We start from the raw sequence: 24742 nt of genomic DNA, 5'->3' as shown, positions 1-24742 counted from the left end.
TTTATGCTTAGAGCTGGGGTGGGGGTGGAGCTATGAGGCTTTGGGGGTGGGGTGTGGGGGCGGAGCTTTGCGGCTTTGGGGGGCGGGGTTTATGCATAGAGCTGGGGGGGTGGGGGTGCAGCTATGAGGCTTTGGGGGTGGGGTGTGGGGGCGGAGATTTGAGGCTTTGGGGGCGGGGTTTATGCATAGAGCTGGGGTGGGGGCGGAGCTATGAGGCTTTGGGGGTGGGGTGTGGGGGCGGAGATTTGAGGCTTTGGGGGCGGGGTTTATGCTTAGAGCTGGGGTGGGGGCGGAGCTATGAGGCTTTGGGGGTGGGGTGTGGGGGCGGAGATTTGAGGCTTTGGGGGCGGGGTTTATGCTTAGAGCTGGGGGTGGGGGCGGAGCTTTGAGGCTTTGGGGGCGGGGTTTATGCTTAGAGCTGGGGGAGGGGCGGAGCTTTGAAGCTTTGGGGTGGGGTTTATGCTTAGGGCTGGGGTGGGGGCGGAGCTATGAGGCTTTGGGGGTGGGGTGTGGGGGCGGAGATTTGAGGCTTTGGGGACAGGGTTTATGCAAGTGCTGGGGGGTGGGGGAGGAGCTTGGGGTGCAGGGGTGGAGCTTGGTGGATTGGGGGCAGGGCTTTGGGGGTGGGGCTTATGCTTAGAGCTGGGGTAGGGGCGGAGCTTGGGGGTGTGGGGGCGGAGCTGTGAGGCTTTGGGGGTTGGGTGTGGGGGCGGAGCTTGGGGTGTGGGGGCAGAGCTTTGAGGCTTTGGGGGCGGGGTTTATGCAAGTGCTGGGGGGTGGAGCTTCGGTGTGCAGGGGCGGAGCTTGGTGGTTTGGGGGCGGAGCGTGGGGCAGGGCTTTGGGGGTGGGGTTTATGCTTAGAGCTGAGGGGGGGCGGAGCTTGGTGTGGGGGCGGAGCTATGAGGCTTTGGGGGTGGGTGTGGGGGCAGAGCTTGGGGGTGCAGGGGTGGAGCTTGGTGGTTTGGGGGCGGAGCGTGGGGGCAGAGCTTTGAGACTCTGGGGGTGGGGTTTGGGCTTGGAGCTTAGGGGTGTGGGGGCGGAGCTTGGTGGTGTGGGGGTGGAGCCATGAGGCTTTGGGGGTGGGGTTTGGGGGCGGAGCTTGGGGGCGGGGTTGGCGGTTTGGGGGCGGGGTTGGCGGTTTGGGGGCGGGGTTGGCGGTTTGGGGGCGGGGTTGGCGGTTTGGGGGCGGGGTTTAGAGCCTTGGGAGTGGAGTGTGGCAATTTTGGGGGTGGGGTTTGGCAGCGTGGGGGTGGGGTTTAGAGATTTTGAGGTGAAATTTGGAGATTTTGATGTGAAATTTGGAGATTTTGGGGTGAAATTTGGAGATTTTGAGGTGAAATTTGACGATTTTTTGAGGTAAAGCGTTGTTTTTTTGAGGCAAAAACCTATCATTTTGAGTGATAAATGTATATTTTTAGGCGCTAAATCAAAATTTGAAGGTGAAAAGTTGATTTATTTCTGAAAACTCTCATTTCTTGTGCAGGGGGTGGTGGGCACGGAGAGAGCGCATCCCCATCCCCCTGATGGATTACATCCTCAACGTGGTGAGGACAAGCCGCCGTTTCACCCCCAAAACCCCCCAAAAACCCCTCAAAACCCTTCAGTTCCTCCCCCCAGCCCTCCAGATCTTTTCAAATTCCCCAATTTCCCCCTTTCAGATGAAGTTTGTGGAGTCGATCCTGAGCAACAACACGACGGACGACCACTGCCAGGAGTTCGTGGCGCAGCGCGGCCTGCGCCCGCTCGTCACCATCCTGGGGCTGCCCAACCTGCCCGTCGACTTCCCCACCTCGGCCGCCTGCCAGGCCGTGGCCGGCGTCTGCAAGTCCATCCTGGTACGGCCGCCTTCCCCCCCGGAGCCGCGCGCCTCCGCCTTTCCCGCCCAAACGGCCAGGTTTCCCGCCCAAATTTCCCGCCTTTCCCGCCCAAACTGCCCGCCTTTCCCGCCCAAACTGCCGCGTTTCCCGCCCAAACTGCCGCGTTTCCCGCCCAAACTGCCGCGTTTCCCGCCCAAATTTCCCGCCTTTCCCGCCCAAACTGCCGCCTTTCCCGCCCAAACTGCCGCCTTTCCCGCCCAAACTGCCGCCTTTCCCGCCCAAACTTCCTGCCTTTCCCACCCAAATTTCCTGCCTTTCCCGCCCAAATTTCCTGCCTTTCCCGCCCAAATTGCCGGGTTTCCCGCCCAAACTGCCGCTTTTCCCACCCAAACCGCCGCCTTTCCCGCCCAAGCTGCCGCCTTTCCCGCCCAAACTTCCCGCCTTTCCGGCCAAACTGCCGCGTTTCCCGCCCAAACTTCCCGTTTTTCCCGCCCAAACTTCCCGTTTTTCCCGCCCAAATTGCCGTTTTTCCCGCCCAAATTTCTGCTTTTCCCGCCCAAATTTCTGCTTTTCCCGCCCAAACTGCCGTTTTTCCCGCCCAAACTGCCGTTTTTCCCGCCCAAATGTTCCGCCTTTCCCGCCCAAATGTTCCGCCTTTCCCGCCCAAATTGCCACCTTTCCCGCCCAAATTGCCACCTTTCCCGCCCAAATTTTCATTCTTCCCGCCCAAATGTTCTGCGTTTCCCGCCCAAATTTTTCCTTTTTCCCGCTCACATTTTTGTTTTTCCCGCTCAAAGTTTTCCGCGTTTCCCGCCCAAAGGTTTCAGGTTTCCTGCCCAGTTTTTCAGGTTTCCCGCCCAATTTTTCAGGTTTCCCGCCCAAATTTCCACGTTTCCCACCCAAATTTTTCCTTTTTCCCGCCCAAATTTTTCCTTTTTCTCGCCCAAATTGTTCACGTTTCCCGCCCAATTTTTCACATTTCCCGCCCACATTTTCATTTTTCCCGCCCAAAGTTTCCATGTTTTCCGCCCAAATTTTCATGTTTCCCACCCAAATGTTCCGCGTTTCCCGCCCAAAATTCTCTTTTTCCCGCCCAAATTTTTCACGCTTCCTGCCCAAAGTTTCCACGTTTCCCGCCCAAACTTTTCATTTTTCCCGCCCAAATTTCCACGTTTCCCGCACAAATTTTCAATCCCAATTTTAATTTCACCTGCTTTTCATTTCCCAATTTTAATCCGATTTTAATTTCACCCCCTTTTCCTTTCCCCACTTCAGTCCCAGTTTTAATCTCACACCCTTTTCATTTCCCAGCTTCAATCCCAGTTTTAATTGTTCCCCCAGTTTTCAATCCCGGTTTTAATTTGCCCCCATTTAATTTCCCCTCCCCGCGTTCCCGCGTGGGTTCATTCATTCATTGGGTTCATTCATTCCCGCGTGGGTTCGTTCATTCATTGGGTTCATTCATTCCCGCGTCGGTTCGTTCATTCATTGGGTTCATTCATTCCCGCGTCGGTTCATTCATGGGTCGGCCCGTTCGCTGATTGGCCGCCGTGCCCGTGCCCTGATTGGCCGTTGCGCGTCCCGCCCGCAGACGCTGTCGCACGAGGCGCGCGTGCTGCAGGAGGCGCTGCTGCAGCTGGAGGCGGTGCTGGGCGCGCTCGAGCCGCTGCACCGGCCAATCGAGGCGCCGGGAGGGTCCGTGCTGCTGCGCGAGCTGGGCGGGGCGGGGCCGCTGCCGGACGCCACGCTGTCGGCGCAGGCCACGCCCCTGCTGCACGCGCTCACCGCCGCGCACGCCTACATCATGATGTTCGTGCACACGTGCCGCGTCGGGCAGGTACCAGCGCGGGAAACGGGGGGGGAGGGGGGGGCAGGTACCAGCGCGGGAAACGGGGGGGGAAGGGGGCAGGTACCAGCGCGGGAAACGGGAGGGGGAGGGGGCGCAGGTACCAGCGCGGGAAACGGGGGGGAGGGGGGGGGCAGGTACCAGCGCGGGAAACGGGGGGGGGAGGGGGGAAGGGGTGGGGCAGGTACCAGCACGGGAAACGGGGGGGGAGGGGGGGGCAGGTACCAGCGCGGGAAACGGGGGGGGAGGGGGGGGCAGGTACCAGCGCGGGAAAGGGGGGGGGGCGGGGGGAGCGGGAAGCAGCTACCAGCGCGGGAAACGGGGTGGGGGGGGGGTGGCACAAACCAGCGGGGGAATGGGGCGGGGGGGGAGGGGGCAGCTCAGTGGGGAAGGGGATTGCACTTTGTGGGGGGGACCGCGCTTTGGAGGCGGGACCATTGGGTGAATGGGGGGATACCACTTGGAGAATGGGGGGGAAACCGTTGGGTGAGTGGGGGGGGCTAGCATTGGCAGAATGTGGGGGTACCATTGGGAGAATGGGAGGGCAGGTACCATCTGGAGGATTGGGGGGGGGGGGGCACCACAGTGGGGATAGGGCTCCGCACTTTTCACACCCCCCCACCCAGCATTTTGGGGTATTTTTTTCATCTCTTCCCCCCGCCCCCCCTGTGTTTGGGCGGGGCTTGGAGAGAGGGGGCGTGGCCTGTGAGAAAACGGGTGTGGCCTGGAGATTGAGGCGGGGCTCGTGGGGAGGGGGTGTGGCCTCTGGGAAAAGGGGTGTGACCTGGGGATTGGGGGTGGGGCTCGTGGAGATGGGGGCGTGGCCTCTGGGAAAAGGGGTGTGACCTGGGGATTGGGGTGGAGCTCATGGAGAGGGGGGCGTGGCCTCTGGGAAAAGGGGTGTGACCTGGGGATTGGGGTGGGGCTCACGGAGACGGGGCGTGGCCTCAGGGAAAAGGGGGCGTGGCTTGCAGAGAAATGGAACCATTTGTGGGCATTTACAGCCGTTCTTGGGTATTTTCTCAGCTCCTTTCCCCCCAATTTTAGGTGTTTTTTCACCTTTTTTTTTTCTTATTTTTCACTATTTTGGATTTTTTTTTCAGCTTTTTTCTTCCACATCTGTTTGTGGTTTTTTCCACTTTTTCTTTTCTATTTTTCACACATTTTTAGCATCTTTTTCACCTCATTTCCCCCACATCTTCATGCATTTTTTCCCCTATTTTCCAGCATTTTTTCCTACCTTTCCCTTTATATTTTCTGTTATTTTCACCTATTTTGGAGGTTTTTTTTTGTATCATTTCCATATATTTTATCAACTATTTCTTCCAGTATTTTTGGTGCCGATTTCCCCCGTTTTGGTGCCGATCTCGCCCGTTTTGGTGCCGATCTCGCCCGTTTTGGTGCCGATCTCCCCCTTTTGGTGCCGATCTCCCCCATTCTGGTGCCGATCTCCCCCTTTTGGTGCCGATCTCCCCCATTCTGGTGCCGATCTCCCCGTTTTGGTGCCGATCTCGCCCGTTTTGGTGCCGATCTCCCCGTTTTGGTGCCGATCTCCCCGTTTTGGTGCCGATTTCCCCCATTCTGGTGCCGATCTCCCCGTTTTGGTGCCGATCTCCCCATTCTGGTGCCGATCTCGCCCGTTTTGGTGCCGATCTCCCCGTTTTGGTGCCGTTCTCGCCCGTTTTGGTGCCGATCTCCCCGTTTTGGTGCCGATTTCCCCCTTCTGGTGCCGATCTCGCCCGTTTTGGTGCCGATCTCTCCCATTCTGGTGCCGATCTCCCCGTTTTGGTGCCGATCTCCCCCGTTTTGGTGCCGATCTCGCCCGTTTTGGTGCCGATCTCCCCCGTTTTTGGTGCCGATCTCGCCCGTTTTGGTGCCGTTCTCGCCCGTTTTGGTGCCGATCTCCCCATTTTGGTGCCGATCTCCCCATTCTGGTGCCGATCTCCCCGTTTTGGTGCCGATCTCGCCCATTCTGGTGCCGATCTCCCCGTTTTGGTGCCGATCTCGCCCATTCTGGTGCCGATCTCGCCCGTTTTGGTGCCGATCTCGCCCGTTTTGGTGCCGATCTCGCCCGTTTTGGTGCCGATCTCGCCCGTTTTGGTGCCGGTCTCCCCCATTTTGGTGCCGATCTCCCCATTCTGGTGCTGATCTCCCCCATTCTGGTGCTGATCTCCCCCATTTTGGTGCTGATCTCCCCCATTCTGGTGCCGATCTCCCCGTTTTGGTGCCGATCTCGCCCATTCTGGTGCCGATCTCGCCCGTTTTGGTGCCGATCTCGCCCGTTTCGGTGCCGGTCTCCCCCGTTTTGGTGCCGATCTCCCCATTCTGGTGCCGATCTCGCCCGTTTTGGTGCCGATCTCGCCCGTTTTGGTGCCGATCTCGCCCGTTTTGGTGCCGATCTCCCCGTTTTGGTGCCGATCTCCCCGTTTCGGTGCCGATCTCCCCGTTTCGGTGCCGATCTCTCCCCGTTTCGGTGCCGGTCTCCCCGTTTCGGTGCCGATCTCCCCATTCTGGTGCCGATCTCCCCGTTTTGGTGCCGATCTCCCCGTTTTGGTGCCGATCTCCCCGTTTTGGTGCCGATCTCCCCGTTTTGGTGCCGATCTCCCCCATTTTGGTGCCGATCTCCCCATTCTGGTGCCCATCTCCCCCGTTTTGGTGCCATTTTCCTCCCTTTTGGTGCCGGTCTCCCCATTTTGGTGCCGATCTCGCCCGTTTTGGTGCCGATCTCCCCGTTTTGGTGCCGATCTCCCCATTCTGGTGCCGATCTCTCCCATTCTGGTGCCGATCTCCCCGTTTCGGTGCCGATCTCCCCATTCTGGTGCCGATCTCCCCGTTTTGGTGCCGATCTCCCCATTCTGGTGCCGATCTCCCCGTTTCGGTGCCGATCTCCCATTCTGGTGCCGATCTCCCCGTTTTGGTGCCGATCTCCCCGTTTTGGTGCCGATCTCCCCGTTTCGGTGCCGGTCTCCCCGTTTCGGTGCCGGTCTCCCCGCTCGGCTCCGTCTCGGCTCTCGGCGCTGCGGGTGCGGGTTGGTGGTGACGGGGCCGGTTGTGTCCGCAGAGCGAGATCCGCGCCATCTCGGTGAACCAGTGGGGGTCGCAGCTGGGGCTGAGCGTGCTGGGCAAGCTGAGCCAGCTCTACTGCTCGCTGGTCTGGGAGAGCACGGTGCTGCTGTCCCTCTGCACCCCAAACAGGTGCGGGCTGGGGGGCAGGGGGGCTTGGGGGACACAGGGGGTTTGGGGGGGCACAGAGGGTTTGGGGGGTCCCGTGGTTGGGGGGGTTAGAGAGGATTTGGGGGGGTCAGAGATGGTTTGGGGGGGTTAGAGAGGATTTGGGGGGGACACAGAGGGTTTGGGGGGGTCAGAGAGGATTTGGGAGGGTCAGACAGGATTTGGGGGGGCACAGAGGGTTTGGGGGGGTCCCATGGTTGGGGGGGTCAGAGGTGGTTTGGGTGGGTTAGAGAGGATTTGGGGGGGTCAGGGAGGATTTGGGGGGGGTCAGAGATGGTTTGGGGGGGTCAGAGAGGATTTGGGGGGACACAGAGGGTGTGGGGGGGGTCCCGTGGTTGGGGGCTCAGGGAGGATTTGGGGGGACACAGAGGGTTTGGGGGTGTCAGAGAGGATTTGGGGGGACACAGAGGGTTTGGGGGGGTCCCGTGGTTGGGGGAGGTCAGAGATGGCTTGGGGAGGTCAGAGAGGATTTGGGGGGGGTCAGAGATGGTTTGGGGGGGACACAGAGGATTTGGGGGGGTCCCATGGTTGGGGGGGTCAGGGAGGATTTGGGGGGGGTCAGAGAGGGTTTGGGGGGGTCCCATGGTTAGGGGAGTCCCATGGTTGGGGGGGTCAGGGAGGATTTGGGGGGGCACAGGGGGTTTGGGGGGGTCAGAGAGGATCTAGGGGGGACACAGAGGGTTTGGGGTGTCAGAGAGGATTTGGGAGGGTCAGACAGGATTTGGGGGGGCACAGAGGGTTTGGGGGGGTCCCATGGTTGGGGGGGTCAGAGATGGTTTGGGTGGGTTAGAGAGGATTTGGGGGGTCAGGGAGGATTTGGGGGGGACACAGAGGATTTGGGGGGGTCCCGTGGTTGGGGGCGTCAGGGAGGATTTGGGGGGGCACAGAGGGTTTGGGGGGGTCCCGTGGTTGGGGGGTCAGGGAGGATTTGGGGGGGACACAGAGGATTTGGGGGGGTCCCGTGGTTGGGGGGTCAGGGAGGATTTGGGGGGTCAGGGAGGGTTTGGGGGGGGTCAGAGGATTTGGGGGGGGACACAGAGGATTTGGGGGGGTCCCATGGTTGGGGGAGGTCAGAGATGGCTTGGGGAGGTCAGAGAGGATTTGGGGGGGGTCAGAGATGGTTTGGGGGGTCAGAGATGGTTTGGGGGGGTCAGAGAGGATTTGGGGGGGGTCAGAGATGGTTTGGGGGGTCAGAGAGAGTTGGGGGGTCAGAGATGGTTTGGGGGAGGTCAGAGATGGTTGGGGGCGACACAGAGGGTTTGGGGGGGTCCCATGGTTGGGGGAGGTCAGAGGTGGTTGGGGGGGGGTCAGAGAGGATTGGGGGGTCACAGAGGGTTTGGGGGGCACAGGGTGTTTGGGGGGGTCAGAGAGGATCTGGGGGTTAGAGATGGTTTTGGGGGATCAGAGATGGGGGGCGCCCCATGGAATGGGGGGGTGCACCCCATGTGATTGGGGGGGCGCCCCATGGAATGGGGGGTGCTGAGGGGCCCCCCTGACGCCCCCAATTGGTTTGTCCCCCCCCAGCCTCCCCCCCGGCTGTGAATTCGGCCAGGCCGACATGCAGAAGCTGGTGCCCAAGGAGGAGAAAGCGGCTCCCAGCCCCCCCCAGGGGGGAAAACGGGCCGGTATAGGGGGGCTATAGGGGCCTATAGGGGCTTGGGGTGGGGGGGGGAATGGAGGGTTTGGGGGGGTTTTAGGGGGAAATTGGGGGGTAAGGTTTTGGGGGGGGGTGGGGTTGGGGAAGGGGTTTATTTGGGGGGGTGTTTAGGGGGAGGATTTGGGGGGGTGACTGTAGGGGTGGGGGGGTTATAGGGATACAGGGGGTGGGGGTGACTGTAGGGGTGGGGGGGCTATAGGGGATACAGGGGGTGGTTGAAAAGTGGAGGTTTTGGGGGGGGTTGTGGGGTTTTTTAGGGGGATATGGGGGTTGGGGGGGGTCATAGGGAAAGGTTTATGGGGGGGTTGGGGGGGTTTATGGGTAAATGGGAATTGGGGGGGGTCTTTGGGGAAGGGGTTTATTTCGGGGGGGCTTTAGGGTTAAGGGGGGTTTATGGAAGGGGGGACTCTATGGGGTTCAGGCGGCATTTTTGGGGTGCTCACCCCCTTTCCCCCCCCCCAGAGGGTGAAGCGGAAGGTTCCATGGCCGGGGGGGCGGCGGGGGGGGTGAGTGACCCCCCCCCGGCGCAGGGGGGGCTGCTGGAGGGGATGGGGCTGGAGGGGGAGCCCTTGGCCCCCATGGAGACGGACGAACCCGGCGGCGCCGACCCCAAGGTCAAGGCCAAGATCAGCCCGGCCATGGCCGCCCGCATCAAACAGATCAAACCACTGCTGTCCGGTGAGGGGGGGGCAAAAACACCGGGGGGGGCCAAAAAACACCCAGGGAGGGGCCAAAACCCCCGGGGGGGGCCCAAAAACCCCCGGGGGGGGCCCAAAAACCCCCGGGTGGGGCCCAAAAAACACCTGGGGGGGGGGCCAAAAACACCGTTGGGGCCCCCAAAACATCCTGGGAGGGCTCAAAAACACCGGGGGGGGCCCAAAAACACCCTTGGGACCCCAAAAACACCCTTGGGACCCCAAAACATCCTGGGGGGGGGCCCAAAAACACCAGGGGGGGGCCCAAAATCACCCGGGAGGGGGCCAAAAACACCCTTGGGGCCCCAAAAACATTCTGGGGGGGGGCCCAAAAACACCTGGGGGGGGGGCCAGAAACACCCTTGGGGCCCCAAAAACATCCTGGGGGGGCTCGAAACGGCCCCCAAAGCAGCCTGGGGGGGCTCAGAAATAGCGTGGGTGACCCAAAAGTGTTCGGGGGGGGGGGGGGGGTGGGTCACAATGTCCCCCAAAGCAGCCCAGAGGGGGGCAGAAATACCCCCGGGGGGCCCCAAAAACACCTGGGGGGGGGGGGGGCAAAATGCTCTGGGGTTCCCAAAAAATGCACTGGGGGGCCCTGAAATATTCTGGGGTGTCCAAAAAACGCCCTGGGGTGGCCCAAAAATACCTGAGGGGGGGCCTAAAATAGTCTGGGGTGCCCAAAAAATACCTTGGGGGGGGCAAAAATACTGGGGGGACCCAAAAATAGCTGGGGGGGGCTCAAAACACCCAGGGAGACCCTAAAATTCTCTGTCCTTGTGCTGCTGAATATTGGGGTTCGCCCGGGGTTGGGAACTCAATGTAGGTGTCCACAGGTCCCCGGTATTTTTGGGGTGCCCCCTATATTTCTGGGGTGCCCCCTGTATTTTAAGCCCCCCCAACTCATGGTGTCCCCCCCACCCTCATCCCTCTGTCCCCTTGTTCTACTGTGGGCTGGACATTGGGGTCCCCCTGGGGTTGGGGACTCAATGTAGGGGTCCCCAGGTCCCCTATATTTTTGGGGTGCTCCCCATATTTCTAGGCTGCCCCCCTATATTTTAAGCCCTCCCAACTCATGGTGTCCCCCCCCTCCTTATCCCTCTGTCCCCTTGTTCTCCTGTGCCCTCTGGGTCTCCCCCAGTCTCATGGGCCGGATGTGGGTGCCCCCCTATATTTCTGGGGTGCCCCCCTATATTTCTGGGGTGCCCCCCTATATTTCAAGCCCCCCCAACTCATGGTGTCCCCCCCCTTATCCCTCTGTCCCCTTGTTCTCCTGTGCCCTCTGGGTCTCCCCCAGTCTCATGGGCCGGATGTGGGTGCCCCCATATATTTCTGGGGTGCCCCCGTATATTTCTGGGGTGCCCCTGTATATTTCTGGGGTGCCCCTATATTTCTAGGCTGCCCCCCTATATTTTAAGCCCCCCCAACTCATCCCGCTCCCCTCATCGCACTGTCCCCCCCACCCTCATCCCTCTGTCCCCTTGTCCTCCTGTGCCCTCTGGGTCTCCCCCAGTCTCATGGGCCGGATGTGGGTACCCCCGTATTTTTGGGGGTCCCTAACGTGCCCGTCCCCCTCCCGCAGCCTCGTCGCGGCTGGGCCGGGCGCTGGCCGAGCTCTTTGGGCTGCTGGTGAAGCTGTGCGTGGGCTCCCCGGTGCGGCAGCGCCGCAGCCACCACGCGCCCGCCGCCGCCCCCGCCGCCCAGCGCCGCCGCCCGCGCCACGGCCTCCGCCCTCACCAAGCTGCTCACCAAGGGGCTCAGCTGGCAGCCCCCCCCCTACACCCCCACGCCCCGCTTCCGGTGAGGGGGCGGGGCTGCGGGGTGAGGGGGCGGGGCTTGGGGAGAAAGGGGCGGGGCTTGGGGAGAAGGGGTTGTGCCCAGGGAAGGGCAAGTAAGTGGGGACTGGAAAGAGGAGGCGTGGTCTATGGAAAGGGGGTGGGGCTTGGAAAAGGGGGTGGGCTGCAGAGGGGCGTGGTGTCTGAAAGGGGGTGTGGCTAGGGGAAGAGGGTGGAGTGTCTGGAAAGGGGGTGTGGTGTGTGGGAAGGGGGTGTGGCTTGGGGAAGGGGGTGTAGCTTGGGGAAGGGGGTGTGGTGTCTGATGGGGGTGTGGCTTGGGGAAGGGGGTGTGGTGTCTGGAAAGGGGTGTGGCTTGGGGAAGGGGGTGTGGCTTTGGGAAGGGGGCGGGGTGTCTGGAAAGGGGTGTGGCTTGGGGAAGGGGGTGTGGTGTCTGATGGGGGTGTGGCTTGGGGAAGGGGGTGTGGTGTCTGGAAAGGGATGCGTCTTGGGTAAAGGGGTGTGGTGTCGGAAAGGGGGTGTGGCTTGGGGAAGGGGCGTGGTGTCTGAAAGTGGGTGTGGCCTATGGAAAGAGGGTGGGGCTGGGGTAAATGGAGTGGGTGGGGCTATGTGGAGGGGCGGGGTTAGGGAGAGAAAAGGCGTGGCCTTGGGAGAGGGGGTGGGGCCAAGAGGAAGGGGTGTGTCCTAGCACCCCATGGGTGGCCTTAGTGACAGTGGGTGTGGCTTGGCACCCATGGGTGGGGCTTTGTGCCTGTGGGCGTGTCCTAGCACCCCATGGGCGGGGCTTCGTGCCTGTGGGTGTGTCCTAGCACCCCATGGGCGGGGCTTCGTGCCTGTGGGCGTGTCCTAGCACCCATGGGCGGGGCTTCGTGCCTGTGGGCGTGTCCTAGCACCCCATGGGCAGGGCTTTGTGCTTGTGGGCGTGTCCTAGCACCCCATGGGTGGGGCTTCGTGCCGGTGGGCGTGTCCTAGCACCCCATGGGTGGGGCTTCGTGCCTGTGGGCGTGTCCTAGCACCCCATGGGCGGGTCTTTGTGCCCGTGGGCGTGTCCTAGCACCCCATGGGCGGGGCTTTGTGCTTGTGGGCGTGTCCTAGCACCCCATGGGTGGGGCTTCGTGCCGGTGGGCGTGTCCTAGCACCCATGGGCGGGGCTTCGTGCCGGTGGGCGTGTCCTAGCACCCCATGGGCGGGGCTTTGTGCCAGTGGGCGTGTCCTATCACCCCATGGGTGGGGCTTTGTGCCTGTGGGCGTGTCCTAGCACCCCATGGGCGGGGCTTAGTGACAGTGGATGTGTTCTAGCACACCGTGGGTGGGGCCTAGCACCCCGTGGGCGGGTCTTAGAGACAGTGGGTGTGGCCTAGCACCCGGTGGGCGGGGTCACGGTGGTGGGCGGGGCCTCACGTGTCCTCTCCCGTCCCCCAGGCTGACGTTCTTCATCTGCTCGGTGGGCTTCACGTCCCCCATGCTGTTCGACGAGCGCAAGTTCCCCTATCACCTCATGCTGCAGAAGTTCCTCTGCTCGGCGGACACAACGCCCTGTTCGAGTGAGTGGCACGTCCCCAAAACACCCAAAACCACTCCGAAAACACCCCAAACCCACATCAAAAACACCCTAAACCCGCTCCAAAAATGCCTCAAACCCACCCCCTAACTGCCCCAAAACCAGCCCCTAAACACCATTCTGATTATCTGCTCTTTTGTTATTTACTTAGTCCCCTATTATTTATTAATCCCTTATTATTTACTTAACCCCTTATTATTTACTTAACCTGTTAGTATTTAGTTAATCCTTTATTATTTGCTTAATGCTTTATTATTTATTTACTTTGCTTTGATTTATTGATGCTTTTTTGTTTATTTTTTGTCTTCATTTGCTTTCTTTTTATTTTTTTTATTCCTTTATTTGTTAATTTTCTCCTTTTTTATTTATTTCTCTATTTTATTTCTCCCCTTTTATTTATTTTCCGCAATTCTATTCACTTCCCACATTTTATCTATTTACTGCACTTTTATTTATTTTACTTCCTTCTATTTATTTTCTCCTGTTTAATTTTTCCCTCTTGTTTTATTTACTTGTTCCTTTTTATTTTGCTTTTCTTATTTCCTTTGCCCTTATTTCTTTCTATTTCCCTTGCTGTCCCCCTTTCCTGTTTCCCCCTTGGTTTGGTCCGTCCCGTGTCCCCCTTGGTTTGGTCCGTCCCGTGTCCCCCTTGGTTTGGTTTGTCCCCTTTCCCCCTTGGTTTGGTTTGTCCCGTTTCCCCCTGTGTTTGGTCCGTCCCGTTTCCCCCTTGGTTTGGTTTGTCCCGTTTCCCCCTTGGTTTGGTCCGTCCCGTTTCCCCCTCGGTTTGGTTTGTCCCCTTTCCCCCTCGGTTTGGTTTGTCCCCTTTCCCCCTTCGTTTGGTCCGTCCCGTTTCCTCCTTCATTTGGTTTATCCCGTTTCCCCCTTGGTTTGGTTTGTCCCGTTTCCCCTGTGTTTGGTCTGTCCCGTTTCCCCCTTGGTTTGGTCTGTCCCGTTTCCCCCTTGGTTTGGTTTGTCCCCGTTTCCCCCTTGGTTTGGTTTGTCCCGTTTCCCCTTCGTTTGGTTTATCCCCTTTCCCCCTTGGTTTGGTCCGTCCCATTTCCCCCTTGGTTTGGTCCGTCCCGTTTCCCCCTTGGTTTGGTTTGTCCCGTTTCCCCTGTGTTGGGTCCATCCCGTGTCCCCCTTGGTTTGGTTTGTCCCGTTTCCCCCCCGTGTTTGGTCCGTCCCGTTGTTCTCACGGCCTTTGGTGTCCCCAGGACGTTCAACTGGGCGCTGTCCATGGGGGGGAAGGTGCCGGTGGCCGAGGGGCTGGAGCACCCGGAGCTGCCGGACGGGACGGGCGAGTTCCTGGACGCGTGGCTGATGCTGGTGGAGAAGATGGTGAACCCCAGCACCGTGCTGGACTCGCCCCACGCGCTGCCCCACAAGCCGCCCGCGCCCGGCCAGCCCCACTTCAGCGCCCTGCGCTTCCTCGTCGTCACCCAGAAGGTGGGGACACGGGGGGACAAGGGGATTTTGGGGGGGATGTGGGGGATTTTGGCCCCACGCGCTGCCCCACAAACGCTCTGGCCAGCCCCACTTTGGCGCCCCGCGCTTCCTGGTTGTCACACAGAAGGTGGAGATGTGGGGGACACAGGGGGACAAGAGGGACGTGGGGACACGGGGGGGACAAGAGGGATATGGGGACACTGGGGACAAGAGGGACGCTGGGGATATAGGGGACACGGGGGGACAAGAGGGACACTGGGGACATGGGGGACGTGGGGGGGACATGAGGGACGTGGGGGGACAAGAGGGACATGGATACAGGGGTCATGGGGAACGTGGGGGGACAAGAGGGACATGGGGAACACAAAGGACACAGGTGACACTGGGGACATGGGGACAGAGCGGACAAGAGGGACATGGATACAGGGGACACGAGGAATGTGGGGGAACAACAAGACATGGATATGGGGACATGGGGAACGCGGGGGGACAAGAGGGACATGGGGAACACAGAGGATACAGGTGACACAGGTGACAAGAGGGACATGGGGGACACAGGGAACAAGAAGGATATGGGGGACAAGAGGGACATGGGGGAATGTGGGGGAACAGGAAGACATGGGGGACATGGGGAACAAAAGGGACATGGGGGATATGGGGACACAGGACGTGGGGACAGGGGACGCGAGGGATGTGGGGAGACAAAAGGGACATGGGGACACGGGGCATGGGGGGACATGGGGACACGCAAACACAGGGAACGTGGTGGGACATAAGGGACGTGCGGGACATGGGGATCCTCCACCTACCAGATGGGACGTGAGCCCGGGGTGGGGGGTGTCCCCAAATCCCCTTTCCCTCCCCCGAAACCCCCCAAACCCACCTGAAACGTGTCCCCAAGCGTCCCCCGCTGTCCCCCGCAGGCGGCCTTCACGTGCATCAAGCAGCTGTGGAACCGGCGCCCGCTGAAGGTGTACGGGGGCCGCATGGCCGAGTCCATGCTGGCCATCCTGTGCCACATCCTGCGCGGGGAGCCGCTGGTGCGGCAGCGCCTGGGCCGCGAGCGCGAGGGCGCCCGGCCCAGCGACGACGAGCCGGGGGGCGCCGACGAGGGGGGACCCCCGCCGGGAGCCCCAGGTCAACCAGCAGCAGCTGCAGCAGGTGGGACACCCCAAAATCCGCTTTGCTCACCCCAAAATCCCCTCCGGAACACGCGCGGCGTTCGCTCAGGGGTTTGCTGAGCGTCCATGGGGCTCCGGCTGCTTCCAAACTGCTTCTGGTCCCCCTAAAGCTTCTGGTCACCCCCAGAACATTTTCTGGTCGCCCCAAACCTCTTCTAGCCCCCCCCAAGACTTCTTATTGTCTCCAAACCTCTCCTGGTCCCCCTAAATCTCTCCTGGTCCCCCCAAATCTTTCTGATTCTTCCACATCTCTTTTGGTCCCCCCAAACTTCTGATCCCCCAACAAACTTCCCTTGTCCCCCCCAGACCTCTTCTGGTCCCCCCCAAACTTTCTATTGTCCCCAAATCTCATCCCCCCCCAAATCTCTTCTTATCCCCCCAAATCTCTTCTCATCCCCCCAAACCTTTTCTGCTTTCTCAGCTTCTTCTCATCCTTCTTGTCACCTTTTGCCCCCCCCCCAAATTTCCAGGCCCCCCGAAACCCCTTTTTCACCCCCCATACCCCTTTTCTGACCCCAAATTCCCTTTTGTCCTCCCAAATTCCTTCTCCCCCCCCCCCCCCCAAATCCCCTTTTACTTCTCCTCAACCCCCTTTTTCTCCCCCCAAACCCCTGTCTTGTCCCCCCAAATCCCTCTGTTCCCCCCAAATCCCCTCCTGTTCCCCCTCAAACCCCCTTTTTCCCCCTCTCAAACCCCTTTTTTCCCCCCTCAAACCCCCTAATTAATCTTCAAACCCCCTTATTTCTCCTCACCCCCCCCCGTTTTTCCCAAACTTGCCGTTTTTAACCCCAAACGCCCCTATTCCTGTAGCTGATGGACATGGGCTTCAGTCGGGAACACGCCATGGAGGCTCTGCTCAACACCAACACCATGGAACAGGCCACCGAATACCTGCTCACCCACCCGCCCCCCCTCATGGGGGGGGTCGTCCGGGTAAGAAACGGGGTCCCAGAAACCAGGGGGGGTCCCCAAAACTTCCCCGCCCCTTAAAACATTCCCTGACCCCCCCAAAGGACCTGAGCATGTCGGAGGAGGATCAGATGATGCGCGCCATCGCCATGTCCTGGGCCAGGACATCCCCATGGACCAGCGCGCCGAGTCCCCCGAGGTGTGTGGGGGGCAGTGGGGGGTCAGGGTGGGACCCCAGCCCCCCATTTCCCACCCCCACGCTCTGGTTCGCAGCCCCCGAATTGGGCTCGTGGTCCCTCGGCCCCATCTTGTGCCACACCGACCCTTTTTGTCTTATTCCGACCCCATTTTTGTGCCCCACCTAACCCTGTTTTGAACCCCATTCATCCCCTCGTGACCCCGCTTGCCCCCCTGAACCCCATTCATCCCCTCGTGACCCCGTTTGACCCCCTGAACCCCATTCATCCCCTTGTGACCCCGCTTGCCCCCCTGAACCCCATTCATCCCCTTGTGACCCCGCTTGCCCCCCTGAACCCCATTCATCCCCTCGTGACCCCGTTTGACCCCCTGAACCCATTCATCCCCTTGTGACCCCGTTTCCCCCCTGAACCCCATTCATCCCCTTGTGACCCCGTTTCCCCCCTGAACCCCATTCATCCCCTTGTGACCCCGTTTCCCCCCTGAACCCCATTCATGCCCTTGAACCCCCTTCATCCCCTTGTGACCCTGTTTGACCCCCTGAACCCCATTCATGCCCTTCAACCCCCTTCATCCCTTTGTAACCCCATTTAACTCCTGAACCCCATCAATCCCCTTGTGACCCCGTTTAACCCCTTGAACCTCATTCATCCCCTTGAACCCCATTCATCTCCTTGTGACCCTGTTTAACCCCTGATTTCCATTCATCCCCTTGAACCCCATTCATGCCCTTGATACCCATTCATGCCCTTGAACCCCATTCATCCCCTTATGACCCCGTTGCCCCCTGACCCCTCTTTCTCCCTTTGTCACCCCATTCATCCCCTTGTGACCCTGTTTAACCCCTTGGACCCCATTCATTTCCTTGGACTCCATTCATGTCCTTGTGACCCTGTTTAACCCTCTGAACCCTATTCATTCCCTTGTGACCCTGTTTAACCCCTTGAACCCCATTCGTCCCCTTGAACCCCATTCATCCCCTTGTGACCCCGCTTAATCCCTTGAACCCCATTCATGCCGTTGATTCCCATTCATGCCCTTGAACCCCATTCGTCCCCTTATGACCCCATTGCCCCCGATCCCTCTTTCTCCCTTTGTCACCCCATTCATCCCCTTGTGACCCCATTCATCCCGTGACCCTGTTTAACCCCTTGGACCTCACTCATCCCCTTGAACCCCATTCATCCCCTTGTGACCCCATTTAACCCCCTGAACCCCATTCATCCCCTTGTGACCCCGTTTAACCTCTTGAACCCCGTTCATCCCCTTGTGACCCCATTTGCCCCCGAACCCCGTTCATCCCCTTGAACCCCATTCATCCCCTTGTGATGACCCTGTTTCCCCCTGAACCCCATTGATCCCCTTGTGACCCCATTCATCCCCTTGAACCCCATTCATGCCCTTGAACCCCATTCATCCCTTTGCCACCCCATTTCCCCCCTGAACCCCATTCATGCCCTTGAACCCCATTCATCCCTTTGCCACCCCATTTCCCCCCTGAACCCCATTCATGCCCTTGAACCCCATTCATCCCTTTGCCACCCCATTTCCCCCCTGAACCGCATTCACCCCCTTGAACCCCATTCATCCCTTTGCCACCCCATTCACACCCTTGAACCCTATTCACCCCCTTGAACCCCATTCATGCCCTTGAACCCCATTCATCCCTTTGCCACCCCATTTCCCCCCTGAACCCCATTCATCCCCTCGTGACTCTGTTCACCCCCTTGAACCCCATTCATGCTGTTGAACCCATTTACATCCCCGACCCCCACGTCTCCCCTTGCGACCCCGTTTCCCCCCGACCCCCGTGTCCCCGTCTCCCCGCAGGAAGCCGCCTGCCGCAAGGAGGAGGAGGAACGTCGCGCCCGCGAGCGCCAGGAGGAGGAAGAAGCCAAGTGCCTGGAGAAGTTCGAGGGGGCCGAGCCGCTGGAGGCCTCGGAGCTGCTGGCGTTCACCGACTCCATGCTGCCCGGCTGCTCGCAGCTGCTGGACGAGCTGCCCGACACCGTCTACCGCGTCTGCGACCTCATCATGACGGCGGTCAAGCGCAACGGCGCCGCCTACCGCGACTCGGTGCTGCGCCAGGTGGTCAAGCAGGTCCGCAGCCCGCCCTTTGGCCTCTTTTACACCCCTTCTCCTACTTCCCGAGGCTGTTTTCTACCCTCAAATCCTCTCATGGTTCCCTTAAACCTCTTTTTCACCCCCCAAAACCCTATTTCTGAGCCCAAACCGCTGTTTTTGACCTCAAATTCCCATTTTAGTTGCTCCAAATCCCTCTTCCAGTTCCCCTCAAACCCCTTTTTCTCCCCTTGAAACCCCCTTTTCTCCCCCTAAAACCCCCTTTTCTCCTCTAAAAGCCCCTTTTCTTCCTCCAAAATCCCTTTTTCTTCTTCTAAAACCCCTTTTTTCCCCAAAAAAACCCTTTTTCTCCCCCCAAACCCCATTTTCCCCTCATCCCCCGTTTTTCCCGCCAAATTCCTTCCATTCCCCTCACACCCTTTCTGCCCCCCAAACCCCCTTTTCTTCCCCCAAACCCTTTTTCTCCCTCTAAAACCTCTTTTTGTTCCTCTAAAACCCCTTTTTCTTCCTCTGAAACCCCTTTTTCTCCTTCCAAAACTCCTTTTTCTCCCCCTAATACCCCTTTTTCTCCCCTTCAAACCCCATTTTGCCCCCCAAACCCCATTTTTCCCTCATCCCCCGTTTTTCCCGCCAAATTCTTTCTGCTCCCCGCACACCATTTTCCCCCCCCAAATCCCCCATTTCTCTCCCCAAAACCCCCATTTCTCCCCCTAAAACCCCTTTTTCTCCCCTTAAACCCCTTTATTTCACCCCAAACCCCATTTTTCCTTCATCCCTCATTTTTCCCGCCAAATTTCTTCTGTACCCCTCATACCCTTTTCTCCCCTCAAATCCCCATTTCACCCCCCAAAACCCATTTTTCTCCCCCTAAATCCCCTTTTTCTCCTCTTCAAACCCCATTTTGCCCCCCAAACCCCCATTTTACCCTCAATCCCCATTTTTCCCGCCAAATTCCTTCTGTTCCCCTCACACCCTTTCCCCCCCCAAACCCCCTTTCCTTCCCTCAAACCTCCCTTTTCTCCCCCCAAACCCCCATTTCTCCCCCTAAAACCCCTTTTTCTCCCCTTAAACCCCTTTATTTCTCCCTAAACCCCATTTTTCTCCTCATCCCCCATTTTTCCCGCCAAATTCCTTCTGTTCCCCTCACACCCTTTCCCCCCCCAAACCCCCTTTCCTTCCCTCAAACCTCCCTTTTCTCCCCCCAAACCCCCATTTCTCCCCCCAAAACCTCTTTTTCTCCCCCTCAACCCCCTTCCTCCCCCCCAAAACCCCCCGAATTTCCCCAACCCCCCCGTTTTGCAGGTGTGGGACGCGGCGGACGTGCTGATCAAGGCAGCGCTGCCCCTCACCACCAGCGACACCAAGACCGTGTCCGAGTGGATCAGCCAGATGGCCACGCTGCCCCAGGCCTCCAACCTGGCCACTCGCATCCTCCTGCTCACCCTCCTCTTCGAGGTGACACCCCAAACCAGGGGGACACCCCAAAACCCGGGGGACACCCCAAAACCCGGGGGGGACCACACACAGGGGTTGGGGGGCGCCCCGGGGTCGCTTCTCCTCATAACAGCGATAGAAACATTCACCAGGTTTTCCTCACGCCAACTTTCTCCTCAAAAATCACCTTTTTATGAGGGAAAATGTGGAATTTTGGGGGTTTTTATGGGGGTTTTGATGTTTTTGGGGGGATTTAGGGGGAATGGGGTTTCTGTGTTGGTGGTATGGGGTTTTTGGGCCTGGTTTTAGTGCGTTTCGCTTATTTTGGGGCTGGTTTTAGTGGGTTTCGCCTATTTTGGGGCTGGTTTTAAGTTGTTTCACTTATTTTGGGGCTGATTTTAGCACGTTTCGCTTATTTTGGGGGCTGGTTTTAGTGTGTTTTGCCTATTTTGGGGCTGGTTTTAGTGCGTTTTGCTTATTTTGGGGGCTGGTTTTAGTGCGTTTCGCCTATTTTGGGGCTGGTTTTAGTGGGTTTCGCCTATTTTGGGGCTGGTTTTAAGTTGTTTCACTTATTTTGGGGCTGATTTTAGCACGTTTCGCTTATTTTGGGGGCTGGTTTTAGTGTGTTTTGCCTATTTTGGGGCTGGTTTTAGTGCGTTTCGCCTATTTTGGGGCTGGTTTTAGTGGGTTTCGCCTATTTTGGGGCTGGTTTTAAGTTGTTTCACTTATTTTGGGGCTGATTTTAGCACGTTTCGCTTATTTTGGGGGCTGGTTTTAGTGTGTTTTGCCTATTTTGGGGCTGGTTTTAGTGCGTTTTGCTTATTTTGGGGGCTGGTTTTAGTGCATTTCGCCTATTTTGGGGCTGGTTTTAGTGGGTTTCGCCTATTTTGGGGCTGGTTTTAAGTTGTTTCACTTATTTTGGGGCTGATTTTAGCACGTTTCGCTTATTTTGGGGGCTGGTTTTAGTGTGTTTTGCCTATTTTGGGGCTGGTTTTAGTGCGTTTCGCCTATTTTGGGGCTGGTTTTAGTGCGTTTCGCCTATTTTGGGGCTGGTTTTAGTGTGTTTCGCTTATTTTGGGGGCTGGTTTTAGTGCGTTTTGCCTATTTTGGGGCTGGTTTTAGTGCGTTTTGCCTATTTTGGGGCTGGTTTTAGTGCGTTTTGCCTATTTTGGGGCTGGTTTTAGTGCGTTTCGCCTATTTTGGGGCTGGTTTTAGTGCGTTTCGCCTATTTTGGGGCTGGTTTTAGTGTGTTTCGCTTATTTTGGGGGCTGGTTTTAGTGCGTTTCGCCTATTTTGGGGCTGGTTTTAGTGCGTTTCGCTTCTTTTGGGGGCTGGTTTTAGTGCGTTTCGCCTATTTTGGGGCTGGTTTTAGTGCGTTTTGCTTATTTTAGGGACACTTTGGGTGTTTTTGGGGGGCGTTTTAGCTTCTTTCAGAGGGCAGTTTTGGCTTTTTGGGGCTGGCTTTAGGGGCTTTTGGTTATTTTGGGGCTGGATTTAGGGCGTTTTGGTTATTCCGGGGGCTGTTTTTAGGTGTCTCCAGGGCAGTTTCGGATTATTTTGGGGGATTTCTGTATTTTTGGGGTATTTACGTGCGTTTTGTGCAGGAGCTGAAGCTGCCGTGTGCGCGGGTGGTGGAATCCAGCTGCGTCCTGGACGTCCTCATCAAGCTCCTGGAGGTGGTTCAGCCCTGTCTCCAGGCTGCCAAAGAGCACAAGGAGGTGCAGACCCCCAAGTAAGTGTGGGGGGTGACCCCCAAACACCCCCCAGCACCCCCAAAACCCCCTGTTGATGATTTAGGCTGTTTTTTCCCCCCTCAAAAGGTGGATCACGCCGGTTTTGCTGCTCATTGATTTTTACGAGAAAACGGCCGTGTCGTCCAAGCGGAGGGCGCAGATGAATAAGGTGGGGGGGGGGGGGGAACATGAGGGGTCATATGGGGTCCTGAGGGGGTCATATGGGGTCCTGGGGGTCACACGGGGGTCTGGGGATCACATGGGGTCCATGGGGGGGGGGGGTCATGTGGAGTCCAGGAGAGTCATATGGGGTCCTGGGGGGACATGGGGGGCCTGGTAGGGTCATATGGGGTCCTGAGGGTCATACAGGTCCTGGGTATCACATGGGGTCCTGGTGGGGTCACATGGGGTCCTGAGGGGGTCAAATGGGGTCCTGGGGGGTCATATGGGGTCCTGGAGGTCACACGAGGTCCTAGGGTGTCACATGGGTCCTGGGGGTTCATATGGGTCCTGGGGACACATGGGGTCCTAGGGGTCACATGGGTCCTGGGGGTCACATGGGGTCATATGGGTCCTGGGGGACACATGGGGTCCTGGGGGGGTGTCATATGGGTCCTGAGGGACATATGGGAGCCAGGGGGGTTCATATGGGTCCTGGAGGGGTCATATGGTTCCTGGAGGGGTCATATGGGTCCTGGGGATCACATTGTGTCGGGGGGGGGGGGGTCACATTGTGTCCTGGGGGGGACAATGTGTCCTGGGTGAGGATATGGTGTCTTGGTGGGGGGTTCACGCGGGGTCCTGGGGTGACACAGACTCCTGGTGACAGTGACAATCACCCCACGCCCATGGTCACCGTATCCAGACACAACCCCTGGTGTCACTCCGAGCGGGTGACACGAGTGTGGGGACACCCATCTGACCTCCCCCCCCTGCAACCCTGTTCCCCTCCCAGTATCTCCAGTTTGGTGGCAACACGTGGCGCTGGTTCGACGACCGCTCCGGGCGCTGGTGCAGCTACAGCGCCAGCAACAACAGCACCATCGACGCCGCCTGGCGCGGGGGCGAGCCCAGCGTGCGCTTCACCGCCGGCCGCCGCCGCTACACCGTCCAGTTCACCACCATGGTGCAGGTACTGGGGGCACTGGGAGCCCCACAGGGCGGGGGGAACACGGGGGACACCCCCATGTCATCATCTCCCCTCTTGTTGTCACCCCGTTCTCATCATCACACCGCTCTCGTTGTCACACCCCTTGTATCACCACACCCCTTGTTGTCACCCTTTCTTGGCCTGTTTGCCTCCACGGTGCAGGTACTGGGAGCACTGGGACAGTCACTGGGTGGGTGACACACTGGAGACACCCCCTTGTTGTCACCTCTTCCCTGGTTGACACCCTCTTCTCACCATCACACCCCTCCTGTTGTCACCCCCTTTTTGTCCAGGTACTGGGGTCACTGGTACCGGTACTGGGAAGGGGACACCCCTCTTTGTCACCACCTTGTTGTCACCTCCCCCTCGTTGTTACCTGTGTCATTGTCACCACTCCGCATTGTCACCCCCTGCATTGTCACCCCCCCATTGTCACCGCCCCGTTATCACACACCCCCATTGTCTCCTTCCTCTCATTGTCACCATTGAGATTGTCAGCCCCCTGAGCTGTCACCATCTTTGTTGTCACCCCCCCCTGTTGTCCCCCTCTAGTCCAGGTCACCACCATACTGCAGGTACTGGGGGCACTGGGACCCCCCCAGGAGGGGTCACCCCCTCGTTGTCACCCCTTCTATTGTTCTTCCCCCCTTGTTGTCACGTTGTTCCCCCCTCATTGTCACATTGTCCCCCCCATCATTGTCACATTGTCCCCACCGTCATTGTCACATTGTCCCCCCCCTCACTGTCACCCTGTCCCCCCATCATTGTCACATTGTCCCCCCGTCATTGTCACATTGTCCCCCCCCTCATTGTCACCCTGTCCCCCCATCATTGTCACATTGTCCCCACCGTCATTGTCACATTGTCCCCCCCCTCATTGTCACCCTGTCCCCCCATCATTGTCACATTGTCCCCCCGTCATTGTCACATTGTCCCCCCCCTCACTGTCACCCTGTCCCCCCATCATTGTCACATTGTCCCCCCGTCATTGTCACATTGTCCCCCCCCTCATTGTCACCCTGTCCCCCCATCATTGTCACATTGTCCCCACCGTCATTGTCACATTGTCCCCCCCCTCATTGTCACCCTGTCCCCCCATCATTGTCACATTGTCCCCCCTGTCATTGTCACATTGTCCCCCCCCTCACTGTCACCCTGTCCCCCCCAGGTGAACGAGGAGACGGGGAACCGGCGGCCGGTGATGCTGACACTGCTGCGCCCCCCCCGAGCGGGAAAAGGGGGGGGGACAACAGGAGGGGACAGCGAGGACGGGAGGGACACGGAGGGACGGGGCAAAGAGGAGCCCCCTGGTGAGTGGGGGGGATTTGGGGACCATGGTGGGGGTTCCAGGATGTTGGGGGGCATCCAAGAGGCCATGGTGGGGGTCAGAGAGGTCCATGTGGCTCCAAAACTGGGTCCTGGATGGGGGGGGGTTGGCAGCTTCAAATTGATGGTTTATGGGGGGTCAGGGAGCCCATGGGGGGGTCAGAAAGGCCATGGGGGGGCTGACCCACGTCCCTGCACCCACAAAGTTGGGGGGTCTGTGGTTTGGGGGGAGCTCAGTGGGGAAAGGGGCACAGCACTGGTATTTGGGGCTGGGGGGAAGATTCAGGGGCTATGGGGGGGGTCAGGGAGCCTCTGGGGGGGTCAGGCAGGATTTGGGGGGTGCCACTCTTTTTGGGGGGTGTCAGGGAGGCCATGGGGGGGTCAGGGGGCCCATAATGGGGTCTGAGAGGCCATGGGGGGGTGTCCCCCTTTTTGGGGGTGTCAGGGATGTCGTGGGGGGGTCAGGGGGCCCATAACGGGGTCTGAGAGGCCATGGGGGCATCAGGGAGGCTATAGGGGTATGTCCCCCTTTTTGGAGGTGTCAGGGAGGCTATGGGGGGGTGTCCCCCTTTTTGGGGATGTCAGGGAGACCATAATGGGGTCTGAGAGACCATGGGGGCTCAGGGAGGCCATGAGGGTGTGTCCCCCTTTTTGGAGGGTGTCAGGGAGGCCATGGGGGTGCGTCC

The 24742-nt window shown here is 59.1% G+C and overlaps 1 protein-coding gene across 1 annotated transcript in view; it reads left to right on the top strand.

Moving 5' to 3' along the window:
• Positions 1-1242: 1242 nt before the first annotated feature.
• HUWE1 (HECT, UBA and WWE domain containing E3 ubiquitin protein ligase 1) overlaps positions 1243-24742 on the top strand; it is a gene marked incomplete at both ends in the record, with an annotated part of 41817 nt that continues 18317 nt past the window's right edge. Inside the window, 23 exon segments of the mRNA XM_065048352.1 lie at positions 1243-1356; positions 1484-1544; positions 1659-1835; positions 3409-3654; positions 6725-6858; positions 8419-8519; positions 9014-9229; positions 10826-10941; positions 10943-11043; positions 12459-12553; positions 12556-12580; positions 13812-14043; positions 14967-15161; positions 15163-15204; positions 16035-16157; positions 16238-16283; positions 16286-16332; positions 18162-18431; positions 19716-19868; positions 21452-21579; positions 21668-21749; positions 22536-22712; positions 23899-24040. Of these exon segments, the coding sequence (XP_064904424.1) occupies positions 1243-1356; positions 1484-1544; positions 1659-1835; positions 3409-3654; positions 6725-6858; positions 8419-8519; positions 9014-9229; positions 10826-10941; positions 10943-11043; positions 12459-12553; positions 12556-12580; positions 13812-14043; positions 14967-15161; positions 15163-15204; positions 16035-16157; positions 16238-16283; positions 16286-16332; positions 18162-18431; positions 19716-19868; positions 21452-21579; positions 21668-21749; positions 22536-22712; positions 23899-24040 (3023 nt within the window).

The sequence above is a fragment of the Columba livia genome, unplaced genomic scaffold (assembly GCF_036013475.1).
Source record: "Columba livia isolate bColLiv1 breed racing homer unplaced genomic scaffold, bColLiv1.pat.W.v2 Scaffold_712, whole genome shotgun sequence".
Taxonomy (NCBI): Eukaryota; Metazoa; Chordata; class Aves; order Columbiformes; family Columbidae; genus Columba; species Columba livia.
This window is presented reverse-complemented; position numbering and strand designations above follow the sequence as displayed.